This window comes from Candoia aspera, chromosome 2 (genome assembly GCF_035149785.1).
Source record: "Candoia aspera isolate rCanAsp1 chromosome 2, rCanAsp1.hap2, whole genome shotgun sequence".
In the NCBI taxonomy this organism is placed as follows: domain Eukaryota; kingdom Metazoa; phylum Chordata; class Lepidosauria; order Squamata; family Boidae; genus Candoia; species Candoia aspera.
Genome location: NC_086154.1, coordinates 28,900,795 through 28,918,410, shown reverse-complemented (window position 1 = coordinate 28,918,410; position 17,616 = coordinate 28,900,795). Strand labels below are relative to the sequence as shown.

Here is a 17,616-nt window from a genome sequence, read left to right as displayed (position 1 = left end):
TATGGTACGTATCTGTTCTTAGCTTGAGGTAACTGCTATGGAGATTGTGTGAAGTGCCTACTATATGCTTAGGGAAGGGGCTTTTCTTCTCAAAACAAATGTTCCTTTGCAAGATTTCTGGATATCACATCTATGGGTGATACAGAGGCAGAGTCTTGACTGGGAACTTTCCAACACTCAGGAAGATGTTTGGTGGGAACCACTTCTTCACCATGCAGACTCCTGGATTTGATTCCCATCTTACCTCAGTTCCTTCTCAGGCACCACTACAATACTTAATTTTATTTTAGTTTTGTTTTCTTCAGCTGAGGAGAAATGTACTTATTTCTATTCTTCTACATTTTGTTTTCAATTTTGTTGTTTTTTATTTGATTTTTTTTTAAGAAGAAGAAAAGGAAAAAGAGACAATTAGGTCCATATTTGAGAAAGTGTTTGTTTGTTTACTTATTTATTTATTTATCAATCATATTTATATAGCCACCCATCTCACATAAAAGTGACTCTGGGCAGTGTACAATACTTAATTAAAAAGCAATAAATACATTAAAAACCATCACAATTTAAAAAATAACTATAAAAATGTATAGTGCCAGCAGCTATGCACTAGTGAAGCCATGCATTCAGGTGACCATTATGGCTTCCATCATGCATTGAGTGTGCTAGAAACCTATCCTGCATTAACAAGCATTCTGTTTCTCTTTTATTTGGCAGAATGGCATGTGTGGCATCTTACCTCACTGCCAGTGTTTTGTCTATTCAAACCTGTCATCTTGCCTTCATGTGTTGCTTTCGGGGGTCCATCTGCATCAGTGTTGGGATTAGCTATCATTCCTGTCACTACTGTACTGCAATATGAGCGATTAGGGCACAGTCATTTTCGTCTGCCTTGCCATTAGGTCTGAAAACTATCAGTGCTGATACTGACTCCATCTATATCTACAGCACTGACTATGGTCATATAGGCTCCCAGATTCAATTTGAAACTATTATTGCCAGACCAGAAAATTCCAGATTGAAGTAGAATTTCATGCAAAGGCTCCAAGAAAAGAGAGAGAGAGAGAGAGAGAGAGAGATATTTTCTTCTGTCCTTTATCTTCAGGCACTTTCAGGAATGAAGCTATGCATGACCCATAATTACCCACTTTCTTTGTCACGGCTTTGTACCAAGTCCCTGGTTCTAGAAACTCATATCTTCTCTGCCCAAAAGAAGACTGCCCTTCTTGGCTTGGTTTCAGAAGGAAAGATCCAGCAATCTTTCCATCAGAAAACCAGGCTGTGAAACTCAGAGGTGAATTTCTTGGGACAGTTGGTAGTGCATCACAACTCCTGAAAGTTTGTTCATTACATTATTCAATTTCCCCCACTTAGTACTAAGCAGTTTGAAAGCCAGAACTCTGCCTAGATATTGGTACTCCTGCTCTCTGTCCTGGGGTCTGCAAAGCAATTACTCTGCTCTCCTCATATCTATTGCATATTGCTCAACATTAGGATGTCCTCTGTTGTTATTGCATGCTATACTGTTACCCAAAGGAGAATTACTGTCCCCAGTCCCAATGCTGTATTTCTGTTCTTTGCCATTATTTCCATTATCAGTATGTCTACAGCTACCTTAGTGGTTGTACAACTCAAGCTGGCCTTCTCGTGCCCACCTTGCCCATTGCTTTTATTCTGGCAGTGATTCTGATCTCATTAGTCACCATCCTACTAGCAATATGGAAGAATTGGTATCTACTATAGTCATAGAGCTGGCATCCACATTTTTTTTACCCATTAATTCAGGACTGTGATTCAACTTATTGTTTCCCAAGCAGATATATTTCCTTCAAAGAAAAAGTCTATGCACTGGATTCAGAAAATGAGGAATGGGCCCAACCTCATGTATATCCTGTTCTTATTAACTTTCTCTGATTTGAAGAATTAACTGCTTGCAGTATTCTCATTTCCCTCCATATTCTTCAGGCAGGAACTGGCAGTTCCACCTATTCACGGTCCAACAACTCTTTCAAATCATGTACAACTTCATGCAAGAGATCTGGTGACCTCCAAAAGTGATAGTTTTGATTCACTCCAACTTCCTGAGGGTCTCATGTTTGAACTATTGAACCATTACTAATAACAGTTGAGTGCTTGCTGCTATCTAGATTGGATCTACTTTGGAATTCTATTCCAGGCTACTTCTTGGCATTTACCAGCAGTTGTAGGAGTGATAACACATAACCTCTTCCAATCTAACCGATGGATTTTAGTTCTTTAGAGTACTATGGTGAACTTGGGACTCAAAGAGATGAGATGGGGGAGCCATGCCCAGGAAGAAGTACAGTAGGGAGATGCTTCTTGCCAAAAAAGCTTCAACTTTGGAAATCTCATAATTAAAGGCTTTGTACAGAGATGTTCCCCATATTATGAACACATAAATGACCACATGAAAAACCATAGTTACAGCCAAGCAAATCTTCTCCATTTCTACTATTTATGCAGTTTCCAAATAGAAAGCTAGGAACAATCAAACAGTGGCATCTACTTCTTTTCTCCAGTGTCGCTGACATTTGCATAGTCACTTTATTTTGACAGAGAAAGATGTATCAGCCCTTCCTTGCAATGACCTAGAGGTCATTTTATTAGAAAATAAAATGGTGGATGGCACAGTGATTTGCTTAAAGTATATCCACCTGCCCAGAAGAGAAAAAAACATAAGCTGAGGTGGTCGAAAGCACCCCACAATACCAGAGAGAGCACTCTCAGTAGTTTATTTATTTCTTGGGCTTATCTGCTGCTCCAACCATTCTCAACTGTGCACCATATCTATCTGATATCTGTAAATCAGGTTAAAGAAATAATCACATTAATTAACCCTTATACTATACTGGTATATGGGTGAACATGAATCACATTAAACAGATACCCCATTACAAACAATATAACAAGGCTTGTTGGAATAGGTCTGAATTTCCTGAATTCCAATAATGTTGGGGCCACTTGGAATCCTGTTCAACAGAAAGGGGACAGCTGTTGAGAAGGACCATTTCTGTGATTCCTGTTGATGACACTCCCCAAGAGAAGGGAAATGGAGGGATCCCAGTCTTCCACATCTTACTGAACAGGCAGAAACAATTGGGAGTAAGTGATCCCAAAGATTACCAGGTCCTGAGCCACGTAGGGCTTTAAAAGCGACAACCAACATTTTGAATTGCATTCAGAAGTCCACTGGCGACCAGTGAAGCTCTCGAAGTACAGTAGTGGTTTTATATGTGCAAGCTAAGATGCCACCATAGCTACTTAAGCCACTGCATTCTGGACCAACCATAGCTTCTGAGAAGTCTTCAAAGGCAGGCCCATATAGAACGCACGGCAGTACATCAAACAAGAACTGATTAAGGCATGACCAACTCTGAGGGTTTTAATTTTTTTTGCCTAGAAATCATTTTTTAACTTTTTTTCAAGGTCAGACATTAATACCAAATAAACGTTTGCAAGCACTGCTAACTGCACCGCACCATGGTATCCTTCTAACTATGAGTTATTATATCCAGATGGAACATTAAAATCTTTATGGCATGGAATGTTTTAAATTTTATTGGTATCTAGCATCCATCTGCATAATAAAGGTGGCTAGAATTTAGAAATGAGCATTATGCATAGACTCTCGCTGAAGCTGAGAGTATGCTTACTGCTAACATGTACAGCATTTCAAAGTTCTTTAAAAAAACACTCCCCCTTTTGTTGTGTCATTTTGCTTAGAGAGAGAATTGAGTGTTCCATAGAAAGACAATTGAAAGCTAAGAGCAAGCTGACTATTTTCCCAAGGCCCTCTCCTCAATTCCTAAAATTGTACAAATCACGTTTCATGGGATTATGTATCTTTTCCAGAGAAAAGGCAACCCTGACTTCACAGTGAAGTGGTAAACACAAAATGACCCTGCTCACAAGCTAGAGGCACACAAGCACATAAGGCAGCTGTAACCATCTCTGAAGAGTCACAATGAAGGCTACTAACAGGAGGTACAGCAAAAATCTGGATAACCACCAGATGGCAGCAAGAGTTAGCTTCCTGTATCTCTTTGTTACTGTCTAGTCATCAGCCTAGAACTGGGGGCCTTAGGTTCCAAGCCAACATCTGAGCAAGTTTCTAAGCATGAGATTTTTTCATAAATCTAGGCAAGTGGAGTTCAGTTTTCATGCCTCCTGACTGATGAAATTATGTGATTATGTGCCATCAAGTCACTGTTGACTCTTAGGGACCACATAGATTTTCTCCACGAGTCTGTCCCTAGCCTGGTCCTTCAGCTCTTCCAACAGTGCACTCATCACTACTGTTAACAGTCTATCCACCTTGCTGCTGGTTGTCCTCTTCTTCTCCTTCTTTCCACCTTTCCCAGGATTAGAGCCTTCTCTAGAGAGCACTTTGCATATGTCAGAAGTAGGATACTTTGCTTCCAGTGAGAACTCTGGGTTGTGTTCAATGATCCATTGGTTTGTTTTCTTGGCTGTCCATGGTATCCTCAAGAGTTCTCTCAAATATCAAAGTTCAAAAGCATCAATACTCTTCCTATCCTACTTCTTCAAAGTCCAACTTTCGCTTCCATAGTGTGTCAGAGGGAATACCATGACTTGCACAATTCCGATCTTGATTGATCAAAAGGAGACACTAGCCACCACCTTCTGTTTCTTAGTGTGTATCACTGTGTGATACACCTGTGGTTAACCACATCTCCTAAAGGAAGAGGTAGGCAAGACTTCAAGAATAAAGTGGGCAACCTCAAGCAGTCACAGCTACCATCTATTGTTATAACCCTGTCTTAAGGCAATGTTTCTTTCCATGCCCTACTTTATTATCCTGTGTTTTTCAATGTGTCTTTTACCCAAATTAGGTACAATATTTGAGCTATCATATCTGGGCTGTAAAAATCCAAATAACCACTAGATGGCAGGAAAGAGTTTCCTGACATTCTTGGTGCTATCAAGTGGTTGTCCAGATTTTTGTTGCCCAGTTCTGGTAGCCCAACACAATACCAGGTTCTCCCCAAAGGGCAGATAAAGCAATGGTGAAAGAACCATTTAACTTATTGCAAAAAAACAAACAAACACATTTTTAAATAACAAAAGAACATTTTCCCATTAAAAAGTGAGGTGAGGGTCCTAATTTGAAGCTTAAATCTGAGGTTATGAACTGAATTCGGTCTCGAAGAAATACTAGCAAAGGATCCAGAAGGGATGCCAAAGACTACACCTACTCGTCTACCATGTCTAGCATAGCTGTTTCTCTCCTTTTCACTTGGTTTTAGCACCATACAATTTGTTTCAAGCATAAGCATGAAGGTTCTTCTTTGGAATTCTGCTATGATAACAATTCCATAGGCATAGCTTGGCGGCAGTAACTTTATAGGGAACAGTAATACAAAAGCATGAAAAGACCTCCACTATCTTATCAACCTTAAGCCGATAGTGCAACTGTGCCAATGGAAAGTATCAGCCAAAATAGGGCGCCTGCTAATTATTTCTTGCAACGGTGCATTTCAGAGACAAGCCACCTATCCAGCTCCCAAGCTGTATTTTGTGCTTGCACGCACTGACTATTTACATACGGACACAACGGGAACATTCCTCAAAGTTACAGTGGTATTTCTACGTATGACTACAATTTTATTATTTCCTAATTTAATTAAAATGACAAAGCTGTAGAGTAACCAAACATTGGAAGGGCCACTGCATTGTAAGACAACATGCAAACCAAGACTAGCTCACTTGTCTTTAAGGCTGGAAAGCATAAACACGTTCCCAACAAAATACTCATAATTTTACAGTCTAGATGTAGTAAAACGTTACACTTCTCAGTTCCAGAAGGAAGAGCCAGGGATGGGGGAGTTACAGGGCTAACGTTAGTTAATAGCAGTCCTACAAAAAGACAGAGAATTGGATGAGCTTCTCTTCTACTGCTGTTTGCAGCATAAATAAGTCTTTGCATGTAAGTGGAACAGAAGAGGAAAGGCAGGAGTTTGTGGTACTTCAAATATTATTTATTTTTCTTGCATAAAATTTAGATCAGGTGTCATTATGAGATATTAACAAATTTTGAGATTTGGTTTTCCAGTCATACACTCAATAAGATTCATAATTCTATGAATTATGAATGGCAGTTCTGAAGCCTGACAATTACTAAGTATTATTACTAAAGCATGTGTAATACATATATGTGGGCATGCACAGAAAATCATGTTCCTCTTGTAATAAACTCTGTCCCTGACAGCACAATTCTTCATATGCATACAGAAAGAAGGAATGTTGGCTAGTTGTTAACTGTGCAAGCTTGCAACTCATGCAGGAAAAAAAGGATTTCAGCTGATAAATAGGAGGAAGATTCAAATTTCTCACAACAAAATAGACACATCATACTTCTAATTGCAGGTCTCTATTTCTCCATAGGGAAACCACATCCCACTCAAAAGGTGCATCAGGAGGTACACTAAATGGATTTGTTTTCGCACTCAAGAATGGTAGTTTGGATATGTGCAGTATCATACCAGTTATGTTGCTTGAAGATAAAAAGCATACTGTGCATTTAGTGCACTGCCACAAAATATGCAGTTGGCGAACGCTAGCATATAGATAAAAGAGTTTGAAAGAAGTTAAATCTACGTTTCCACACTAGCGAGCGCTATGAATTACCCAATGCATTTGTATCTCAGACACTTTAACAGGTTATAAATGAGTTACTACCACCCTGTGCAGAGGACACCAGAAGAGTCGGGGTGTTTTATTTTGCCATACTTCACTTTTTCAGTCTGCATCAACTTCCACCCACAGACTGAGAAATGATGCTGGACAAAATGAACAAATTCCCCAAGCAGGCTGCAGATTTAATCCTTCACTTTAGCCAGGTAATCAGCTACTTTGGAGATGGTTTCTTCCTGTTGTTCAAGAAGATCCAGGATAATGCCCATGGGAGTCTTCTTTAAGCCAATGCTTTCCATCTTGTTCTCCATCTTGTTCTTTATATTTCGCAGCCTCAAGGACGCATGAAGAAACATCACTAGGGAAAGGAAAGTAACAGTAAACTACAAGTAGTCTTCGCCAGACAGCCAGTGAAAATGGCTGAAATTGCTACAGTGGAGGCCAACAAAACTTCTCTCTGGCCATACTGTGCTAGAGCAAGATTTTTTAAAATCATAATTTGTCAAGTAAGCCACGATTTATTTATTTATTTTTTCGGGTTTTTATCACTGCCCATCTCCCCCAAAAGGGGGACTCTGGGCGGTTTACAATAAAATTAACAATTAAAACCATAAAACATATAAAATACAGTACAAACAGCCAAATAGAAATAGAAATAAAATAAGTATAAAATCCAAGTAGCGATGAGATCCAGTTCAGTGGGGAGGGCTCTATAGCGCCAGCTAATTTAAGCTACTGTATAAACCATGGTTTATAAGCCATAAGGATGAATTCATATATCAAGCCAAAAAAACAAAACCACATTTTCAGCATGATATGTGAACCTAGTCAATATCTTTATTGAATTCCACCACTGTCATATAATACACTAAGTCCTAATATGCTTTGCTTAGTTTGGGCTTAACATGTTATATGAATCCAGCCACTGAAACCTGTAAACTAAAGTTTATTACTTATTGCATTGCGTGAACCAAGCCAATTGTGGTTTAGTGAATATTAATGGTTTCAGTATCATAACTAAACATGATGCGTCAACCATGTCAGTCTATCTACTCATAAGGAATAATTATATGCTTGTGGGAAAGTCCTCATCCTGGGTTAACAGTAACACAGCAGAACTAATAGCTGCTTGTTCAAGTTGAAATTATGAATTATAAGTACATCCTTCCTAAGACTCCTCTATTAGCCACACTTTTGGAGATGACATGAAATACTCTATCTACTGAGAAAAATAAAATCCACTTAACACCAAAATCTTTTTGTGCATGCATACACACAACATAACATTAATATTTCTCAGATCCTTGCTATGAATGCAGAGATTATTAACTTTTTGTGCTAGTGATGGAGCTCTGTCATCTAGCCTAACCAGCAGCCCAAATAATGGAATTTTGGCTCAGCTAAATGGACAGCCAACCAAATATTTATGCATTTATTAATCCAATTCATACAGCCACCTATCTATCCAAGAAAGGCTGGGTGGCAAAATAAAATACTGCTAAATGTGGCAGCAGGCTTCACAGTGAAAACTCTTCGCCTGCAATCTGGACTGAAAATAAACTCCCTGCACCCAAATGTGACTGGTAAAAGTATCTACAGATTTCTCTGTATACCTGTAGTTAATGAGGTATGTTTCTTCAACCGAATGCTTTACGAAAAGAAATGGAAGCAGCTTCAGAATGAACCGACATTCAGCTTTATGCTTGGCTATGGCTACGTAAGAAAAACTCACAGAACAAGGGAAACGTGATTCCAAACAGAAACACCATGACTCCTCCGAAAATGGATATCAGGAAGTAGCTCAACACCATAATTGTTATGACAAATGCAGCAGGGTAGTGCTTCTTAAACTTGCGAATGAAGTCTTTGTTGTGGGATGCCCACACGAATACTGTGAAGACCAGGATCACTACAACCATGCCAAACAGCATTTTCAGTGGATTCAGAAATCTGCAAAGATACAGACAAGGGATAATGGCACAACAGGACAAGCCAAGCCTCTCTGCACCCAAGTAGAACCACTGAGCCTCCTGGCTTGAGCCCCTCCCTCTGAGCCTTGTGGCTGCCTGCAACTTGTTTAGGCTCACTGGGTCTGATGAACACAATACAATAAGGACTTCCAATGGAACAAACTGAACAGCATCTCAGCAATTCACTTGCCTTTTTTTTCTCTTTTTAATGGGCATGCTGTATTCATACGACAGCGTAAGCCCTGGATGAGTCAACTGCAGCTCCGGATGCAGAGCTCTCAGATGGCAAGAGATGATCCTGATCCTGACACTGAGTAACATCTGGCTCATCACACCTTTATTTGGAAACTGTTCTAAATATTTTTTTTCCTTTGACTAAAGCTGTCACATTGACTTCTGAGTTATTTATTTATTTATTACACAGCTTACATCCTGCCCCTTCACAAGATTATATAAACAGCTTGTCTCCCATAGTATCTGCCTGGCCAATTCAATCTTGCAGGATTGGAGCGCTCTGAGTTCCTTCGATTAAACAATGCCATCGATTGAGACCCTGGAAGCACGCCTTCTCTGCAGCAGCGCCTGCCCTCTGGAATGAGGCTCCCCCCGAGATCCAGGTAGTCCCCACTCTGTTGCTTAGAAGGACCATGAAGATCCGGGTCTTCACCCAGGCCTTTGGCAAGGAAGAGTGAGACCCCTTGCTGTGTTCCCATCCGGTCTACCATTCTTGCTGTCTTTTATCTCTTCTCCTTCTTCTTCTCCTTCTTCTTTTTAAATTGGTTTTATTGTACTATTTCCTTGCTTTGATTGTTGTGAGCTGCCCAGAGTCACTGGGAGTCAGGTGGCATGCAAGTTTGAAAAATAATTAAAATTAAATTAAACAGCGGAAGATAACACTTCATTAGAATTCAAATAAATACAATGGTTTTAAAGTTATTTGTATCCCAAACAGCTGAAATGGCCCAGCAAGTAACAACTTAAACTCCCAATGCCTGGCAGAAAGTACAGTTAGTGAATGATTAAGTCAAAAATATATACACCAAGTCACTTGAACTGTTGTCTTAATTATATGTCTGCTCCTTTAAATACATCAAATATAGTTCAAATAATTATTCCATTTCCCTAAATCATCCTCCAGAAATGTTAGACTACATGTCCTATCATCCCCAGCCAACATGGCAGACATTTGGTTGGGGAAGACTGCACTAGATCCACAAATTTCATCTTCCTTATCTGCATCAAAGGCAACTGTAGTTCGACCATTGGTAGCGACTAAATTATTTGAAAAGTTTGGGAAAAAAACATCACTGATCAATCTTTGATCAGTCAAAGAATGGCATTAAGCCGAATGCAACTCTTATAAAAAGCACTTTGCAAGACAACAGGGAAAATTGCACCACTGGACCCTAGACTCTGCTCATGGTGAAACGCCCATATCAATGTTCTGCTGTGAAGTATATTTGGGATGCCAGCTGAAACCTGGGCAAAAAAGAGTGCCCTGCTCTAAACTGCCTAGTCTGTGAATGAACCATTCTTGCTGCCCTATTCAAAGCCAATTCTGGAACGCTGCCTGGCTATGATATGTCCACTAGCATTCACTGTTCTAAACATCCAATAGGCTTCTGTCGGTTTTAGATTCATTGTCAAATTATTGGATGCCAAAGATACAGCTGGAATTAGCAAGTGAGAACCACCTTTCCTTCACAACAGTTGTTGACCACCTGCTCTTGTTGCTCATAAGAACTCCAGAGTGTCATACTAAAAACAGGCTCTCTGCAATGTCTGAGTCACTTCTGGTCAGCCATGGCTATATTTAGATTAAAACTTTCTGGAAATTCTGCCTGGAAAAACGGAACAGTTAACTTCTCTCTGATTGCCTTATTTAAAGTAATACATTCCCTCTTGGGCTGATATGAGCAGGAAGATTTCCTGCCTAGAAAGATTCAGCAACACACAAACACACACATTTAAAACAGTAATTGTAACAATAGCAGACAGACAGCAACCCTACTAGATTTGGCAGAAACAGCTTAGGAAAAGTATACTGGGTTGCAATGTGTTTCCTTGCAATGAACCAACATTCAAAGTTCTAGTTTTTCATATACAGTGAATGGAAATAGGAACTGATATTTAGATCTCTCATATTGGATTTGTTATTGATTCCAACATTACAATTAGTGGTGCCATCTGAGTAAAATAAAATAATTAAGGTTTTTAAAAAATTGTTAACAATGATTGCCCTCTTAATACAGTAGTAAGAAATTAACACAATGTTCTCAACCCTGACAACTTTAAGATGTGTGGACTTCAACTCCAGAATTCCCCAGACAGCATGCTGGAAGATGAAGTCCACACATCTTAAAGTTGCCAAGGTTGAGAAACACTGGATTAACATGTCCCAAGATTAGCCACTCAGGATCTTTATCTTCATAAATGTCTCTAGATTTATCTGTAACCATATGGAACTTTGTTTTTAAATTGGTTCAAAGTAAGAGTTCCAGGAGTTGGTCTCAGAACCATCCATACTGAAATTTATTTCGTCGTTATTTTATTTCCATATCTATTATGGCTATGCAGTCTTCCAGATTGTGTTCTAAAAAGGTAGTTTGGAGCATGCAGGAGTGCAAACACAGCACCTCACTGCAACTTTTTAAAACAGCTGCAACTTGTTTCAAGACTGTCTGACTGCCCTCTCTTCTCCAATCCAGAAAAAAGTCACAGAACTTTCTGAACACAGTCCGAAATCTCCACAACCTTAATACGTACAATTTATATGTTATGCTATCGTGCAAACAACTCCAATGTTCAAAGATCCTATAGAGATAGTTTAAAATCTCTAAAAATAGTATTCAGATCAATTTTTCCCAATCAGATCCCTGTAGATGTGCCAGACAACAACACCCATCTCTCACTATCCCAAACCAGCACAACCCTAGATGAGACGTATGTCGGCTTTAATTCCCATAATTCCCAATCATCACAATAAGACTAAAGGAATCCAAAGTACTATTATGGAATCCTTGGTACTCTCTGAGCTTTGTTGTTTGCTTGCAGATGTTTCATTACCTGACCAGGTAACAGTGCTGGTAAGTGAGGGGTTTGCTTCCTGTTTATATACAGCAGCTTGCCCTGCCAGTGCTGGTATGGTTTTCTCCTTGGTAGTTCCTTGATTAGGGTATTGTGCTCTGCTTGATTGTTTCTCTCCTTGGTAGCTCCTTGATTAAGGTATTCTTTTCTGCTTGTTTGTCTGGTGTTAATCTCTGCTTATCTGCGTGTAGGCTGCTGGGGTATAGGCTGCTGTTCTGGTCTTTTTGTTTCCTTCTTAGCTTTTTTTATTGTCTCTTTTGAATGGTGTGTAAATGTGGTTTATCTCTATGTGTCTATTGATGGCTGATATCAATATGGCTGTTATCCTGAGTGCCAAGCTTCCAGGAATTCCCCAGTGTTTTTGGATTTAGTTTGGTCTAGGATGCTCACAGTTTCCCAGCTGAAACCATGGTTGAGTCTGTCCATGTGTTGTGAGATAAGGAGTTTTCATTTTGTCTTCTGGCTACTAGGTAAAGGTAAAGGTTTCCCTTGACTTTTAAGTCCAGTCGTGTCTGACTCTAGGGGATGGTGCTCATCTTCGTTTCAAAGCAGAAGAGCCGGCGTTTGTGCATAGACACTTCCGTGATCATGTGGCCGGCATGACTAAACGGACGCCGTTACCTGCCCGCCGAAGCGGTACCTATTCATCTACTCACATTGGCATGTTTTTGAACTGCTAGGTTGGCAGGAGCTGGGACTAGCAACGGGAGCTCACCCCGTCACGTGGATTCGAACCGCTGACCTTCCGATCGGCAAGCTCAGCAGCTCAGCGGCTTAACCTGCAGCGCCACCGTGTCCCTCTGGCTACTAGCTGGTGTTAAAATCAACCCTAAATTGCTGGTCCATTCTGAAACTGTGAAGAGAAGCAGAATGGCAGCTATCAAACCTATCCCTGTATGCTTCCCTACAATTATCTGGTCTTGTGAAGAGCAACAGTTGCATCATTAAGTCTATGTGCATTGTTGTTTTTAAAGAATGTTAACCCACTACAGAATAGTTCTGTAACAGCAGACATTCAGTGTTGATACCATTTTACTGAAGGTAAGACAAGTAATCCATCATGTCTGATAACTTCTGAAGTCCTCCAAGCTAGAGTCATTACATACCATAGATGATATCAGAAGTAAGGTTAGTCATATGATTCCCTCTAAATATAGTTCTTGTTAGAGAGATTTACTGAATGTATCAGCCAGTACAAGTTTCCTTGTAGATATGTAGTAACTTGGTAGTACTGTGGTAATCTGAGGTTGTGTTATTCAGACAATGTGCAAAACAGAGACTTGAGAAGCACATTAATTCTTCCTACTGAGCAATAGGTTATAGAGTGATGGCAGGAATAGCCAGGAAAGGTGAAGCACCCAGTATAAATAATCACCTAAATAGATGCCCTATGCTCCTGCTCAGAAATAAAAGAAGAAAGGTGTTCCTGGGTGGAAAACACTGCATCAAAAAGTGATCAGGTAGCACCAAAAAAATCAGCAACAGACATTCTAGGGGTTCCTCTGAGTCATCAAGCCAATTAACTAGCTGCTACTAGATTATTTTCTAACATCTGCAGTACTGGAAACAGAAAAGATTCTTCAATAAATTTTATTTTCACACTCCAACCTACATACAGCAGCAAGAAGAATGTGGTTATGTGAACCACAAGAAGGCAATGCAGATTCCTCCCCTGGAGCCCACTGGCTTCCTGCTCACCCATAGGGCAGGTGCCAAGCTGCAAACTTAAATTCTAGTATCATCTTTATAGACCAGAATGCCTTTGGGTCCCAGATAGGCCCCATATTTATATTTAGAAAATAAGTGATGGATAGATACAGCCCAGTGTTTTAATTGTGCAAACCCCAATAATAATATAAATATCAATAGCTGCTAGAAGGATTAGGGTTGATATGAATATGACTGCGTGACCTTTAAACTCCAAAACCACTCCCCAGAAGCCCTGCAGAAGAGGAAAGTCTTCAAATGCTTCCTAAAGGATAAAAGGTGGGAGGCAGACTAAGCTCAGAGGGGACTGCCACTGTGAACATCATTTTCTGGGTTCCCACCCCTCTGATCTCTCTACAGGTAGGTACCCATAGCATCCTCTCCAGATCAGTATGTGCAGGCAGTCAGATCTATTTGGAGAAGACTGCCCTGAAAGTAGTAAGGTTCCAAGCTTTATAGGACTTTACAGATAACAACCAGCTTGAATTGGGTCTGGAAACATATTAGCAACTAGTGCAGCAATTGAAGTAGGATGGAGAAGAGGGCCAGGCCCTGGGACACCAGACACAGTGGTGCCCAAAGGTCTAACCTCTCCTCCCCCTAAAACACTGACTGGAGGTGCTGAAACACTGACCTAGGCTGCATCCATATAACACTCCAATCCCACCCACAGATAGTTTGCTTTGGGTTTAGCATGTCAGGTAATCCCAGCCTCCATGTTCATTTCCTATTCTGAATAAAATCTTTAGGGTGAACAGCAACCAGGCTGCATTGTACTTGCCATGGGCCCCACAAGATGCAGGCTCCTGCTTTCCCTAGAAGTTGGGGCTCTGCTCTCTCTGCCCAACCACTTTTCACTTCACCCCCCCCCCCAAATTGTAACTCTTCAGTGGGTTGCACCCCACTTTGAGAAGCCATATGTTAACTAATATAGATTTTGTCACAGTCATCTTTGATTATTATTAAATACATTTGCATACCACATCCTATTATTGCAAATCTCAAAGTGGTTTACAACAGTGTAATTAAAAGTACGATAATATAAATAATAAATTAAAAATGAAATAAAATTAATTAAAAGTGGGGAATGGGGAGGAGAAAAACAAAAATAAAACAGGAATCATGAAAGCAACACTCGTTCAGTAAAGATCTGGGTGAAGGGAAGGGTCTTTAATAGACACATAAAAGATGTTACAATAAGTGCCTCACAATTTTAGCGTGCAGGGTATTCCAGAGTACAAATGCCATTAGGGTTGCCCTTACTAAAACAGCTGCACCAGCTTGCAGATGGCTCTGGTGGTGACTTCCAAAGTCATCCGTGGTTTAGAACCGTGACACTTGAAGAACTGCCTTCTCACGCAGCCACTTGGCCATCTGTTGAAATATTCAAAGGGCCTCTTTGTTGTTGTGAGCTGTCAAAAACTTTGAGGGAGGATACATGGGATATAATTGTTTCAAAGAAAGAAACAAACAAACATTGAGATGGGGGCATTATAAAGCAGCACTATGGATTGCATACATCTGGCTGCAGCAAGCACCAATTCAGTTCTAGAGAAGAAAACGTAAAGTGACACAGGAGACAGAAAGAACGTGCGTGAGTGGTAACATTAGCCTTCATACACGTTACACAAAGATTAATGCAACCACCTGCTTGCCTCAGACTAAAAATAATGTATTCCCATTTTCTGGCATGCACCCATTTTCCTCTATCCAAATGAATGAAGGGGTTTCAGACAAATCCGACTGGCCAAAGAATAGTGTAGAGCATGAAGAAAATATTGGACATCCTATGAGAAGTGCTGCTCTTACAATATTATTTAAGGTTTGAGAAAAGAGTTTGGATTCAAAGTCATGACCTACTGCAATATGTATAACAACATTTTACTGTTGACATGTCTTTTACTTATATACTATTCTCTGTGTGTGTGTAATGGTATACATTATAGCAGGGTTTCTCAACCAGGGTTCCATGGAACCCTAGGGTTGCATGAGAGGTCATTAGGGGTTCCCTGGAAGATTATGATTTATTTAAAAATTTATTTCAAATTTGGGCAACTTCACATTAAAGAGGTAAGTTTCAATTCTTCATTTTAAGTTTAAGAACCCTGTTAATGCCTGTATATACAGGATTACCCATGAAATGAATATATAATAATTTTGTAACTTCTGGCCTATATCTGAGCCCGAATGTACAGGGGTTCCCTGAGGCTTAAAGATATTTCAAGGGTTCCTCCAGGGTCAAAAGGTTGAGAAAGGCTGCATTATAGTATATAACATATCATATAGTATATATTTTGTATATTAATATACAATTAACAGTTTTAAGCAATAATTTGAAATAATGCATGGTCCACTGAAGGCAAAAATATTTCCTGACAAACTTCATTGGTTATACTGCTACGTGTTATCTGCTTGTGTTTAATTTATCCACTGGCAGCACCAAATCTGTACCAGAAATCTTTCCATATTCAGATAAAATTGTGTTCATGTTTAAGGATTAGATGTTTTTCAAAAGTTTAGGGCACCATGGCTATTAACTGAGATTTCTGAAATGCTAAATTATTTAATTAGAAATGCATACTGTACTTTTTCAAGTAGAACTAATCAATAAGGCTACTAAGTATCGAACATACTGTATACACAAAGAAGCACAGTGCTGATTTCCTTTCTATTGCTCCTACAAGCATTGCAGAAAGAAAATGTTTTTAAAAACACAGTTGTGTGAAAAAAGAGACACCTATTTTAAATTAACAAAGGGTACCTTTGAAATCCCTTTAAAGCCCACTGATGGCTGGAATATTAGTCTCATCATATGACATCAGTGGCCTCCAAAGAGAAGCCTGGTGTTTGCCTGCCCCACCTCAAACCACACTTTAGAAGGCCTCCAAAACCTCAGGTGCCAGCTCTTAAATGGAGTTTTAAATCTACTTTTCTGGAACTGCATTCCACGGAGTAAACAGGCAGAAATAGCTTTCTAGAAAAAGAAACTGTGCTGCCTAACCTGTATCTAAATAGTTACACTAAGATTGTATCCAAGATCCTCAAATGTACCCAGCTCTATCTAGTTAAGACAATAATCCCATCCAGTGCTTTAGAACTAAGCCTCGCTGACTTTATGACACAGGCTGAGAAACGGCCGCACGTAATTACACCTCCTCCATCTTAAAACGGGAAAGGGAGGCCTATTCTGGGAGTTGTCATTGCAACGGATCTGAGGAGCAACAGGGTGGAAGATGCTTCAAGGCATTCTTGGACAGCTCTCCTTAACAGGAAGCCTCATTACTCCTCGGGGCTTCCTTGAATGGCCGGATGACAACCTAAACGCAATCCCACTGCAAGAGACTGCGGTGCCCTCCTTTCTCCCCATGGCCACCGTTCTGCAGTGGGGTGGGGGGGGTGGGGGAGGTTTCAGCAGCTTAAACGTCGCCGCCACCCCTGCCAGCCTTAGGTGACAAAGCTATGCCCGGGGGCAACGCCGCTCGTCCTCCGGGGCGCGCGCTCACACGCCGGCCGACGCGCTTACCCCACGATGGAAAACACCGTGGCAGCCACCACGAGGTAGTTGGTCTGATAATAGAGCAGGTTGCTGACCACCCGGTTGTTCCATTTGGAGATATCTTTGAAATCCGGCACTGCGAAGCGGTCGTGGCCCGGAATGAAATCGTCCCACGATCTCAGCGGCGCGACTTGTACGTCCATAATGACTCGCCCATCCGGATTTCTGCGGCGGGAGCAGCAGCGCCAGAAGCGGCGACGAGACGTCAGCAGAACCGGCTTAAGAGCGACGGGCTGGCGAGATCATCCGCCTTGCATTTATGGTTGCCTGCAAAATTAGCAAAAAAAAAAGCTCCGTTGGTGGAAGGGCACTTTTTAAAAACTCCTCCCCCTTCCTTTCCGATTTTCTTTTTGAAGATACCTAAGCAGATTCTGTTTCTTTTTGTAAAGCGACTTTCAATATTTATTATCTCCTTTAAAACATTGTGTTAAATACCTCCGATTGAAGATTGTACTGAAATGCTGAATAATTCAGTTGGCTTTAGTGTTTCAGAATGTGATCCCATATCTACTTGAATAAAGCACATTCAGCTCAAGAAGACTGAATTATGACTCTACAAGCATGGACATATAGAGGAAATTTATTTAAGGTCTGACATGTACAAAACAATTATACTTTGTTTTTAAA

The 17,616-nt window shown here is 40.3% G+C and overlaps 1 protein-coding gene across 1 annotated transcript; it reads right to left on the bottom strand.

Annotated features, from left to right (window-relative positions):
* Positions 1–5,992: 5,992 nt before the first annotated feature.
* Positions 5,993–17,247, bottom strand: ARL6IP5 (ADP ribosylation factor like GTPase 6 interacting protein 5). The gene is made up of 3 exons (XM_063291560.1): positions 16,957–17,247; positions 8,402–8,619; positions 5,993–7,027 (listed from the first exon to the last, which is right to left on the bottom strand). Exons 1-3 carry the CDS (start codon positions 17,130–17,132, stop codon positions 6,855–6,857), a joined length of 567 nt encoding a protein of 188 aa, XP_063147630.1. The 5' UTR covers positions 17,133–17,247; the 3' UTR covers positions 5,993–6,854.
* Between the last annotated feature and the right edge of the window lie 369 nt (positions 17,248–17,616).

Coding starts and splice junctions, on each gene's coding strand:
- ARL6IP5 (XM_063291560.1), bottom strand. CDS start 17,132: ATGGACGTACAAGTCGCGCCGCTGAGATCGTGGGACGATTTCATTCCG. Junction 8,620..16,956: donor ACGGTGTTTTCCATCGTGGG/GTAAGCGCGTCG, acceptor GTATCTTTGCAG/ATTTCTGAATCCACTGAAAA. Junction 7,028..8,401: donor AATCACGTTTCCCTTGTTCT/GTGAGTTTTTCT, acceptor TCCTTTCCCTAG/TGATGTTTCTTCATGCGTCC.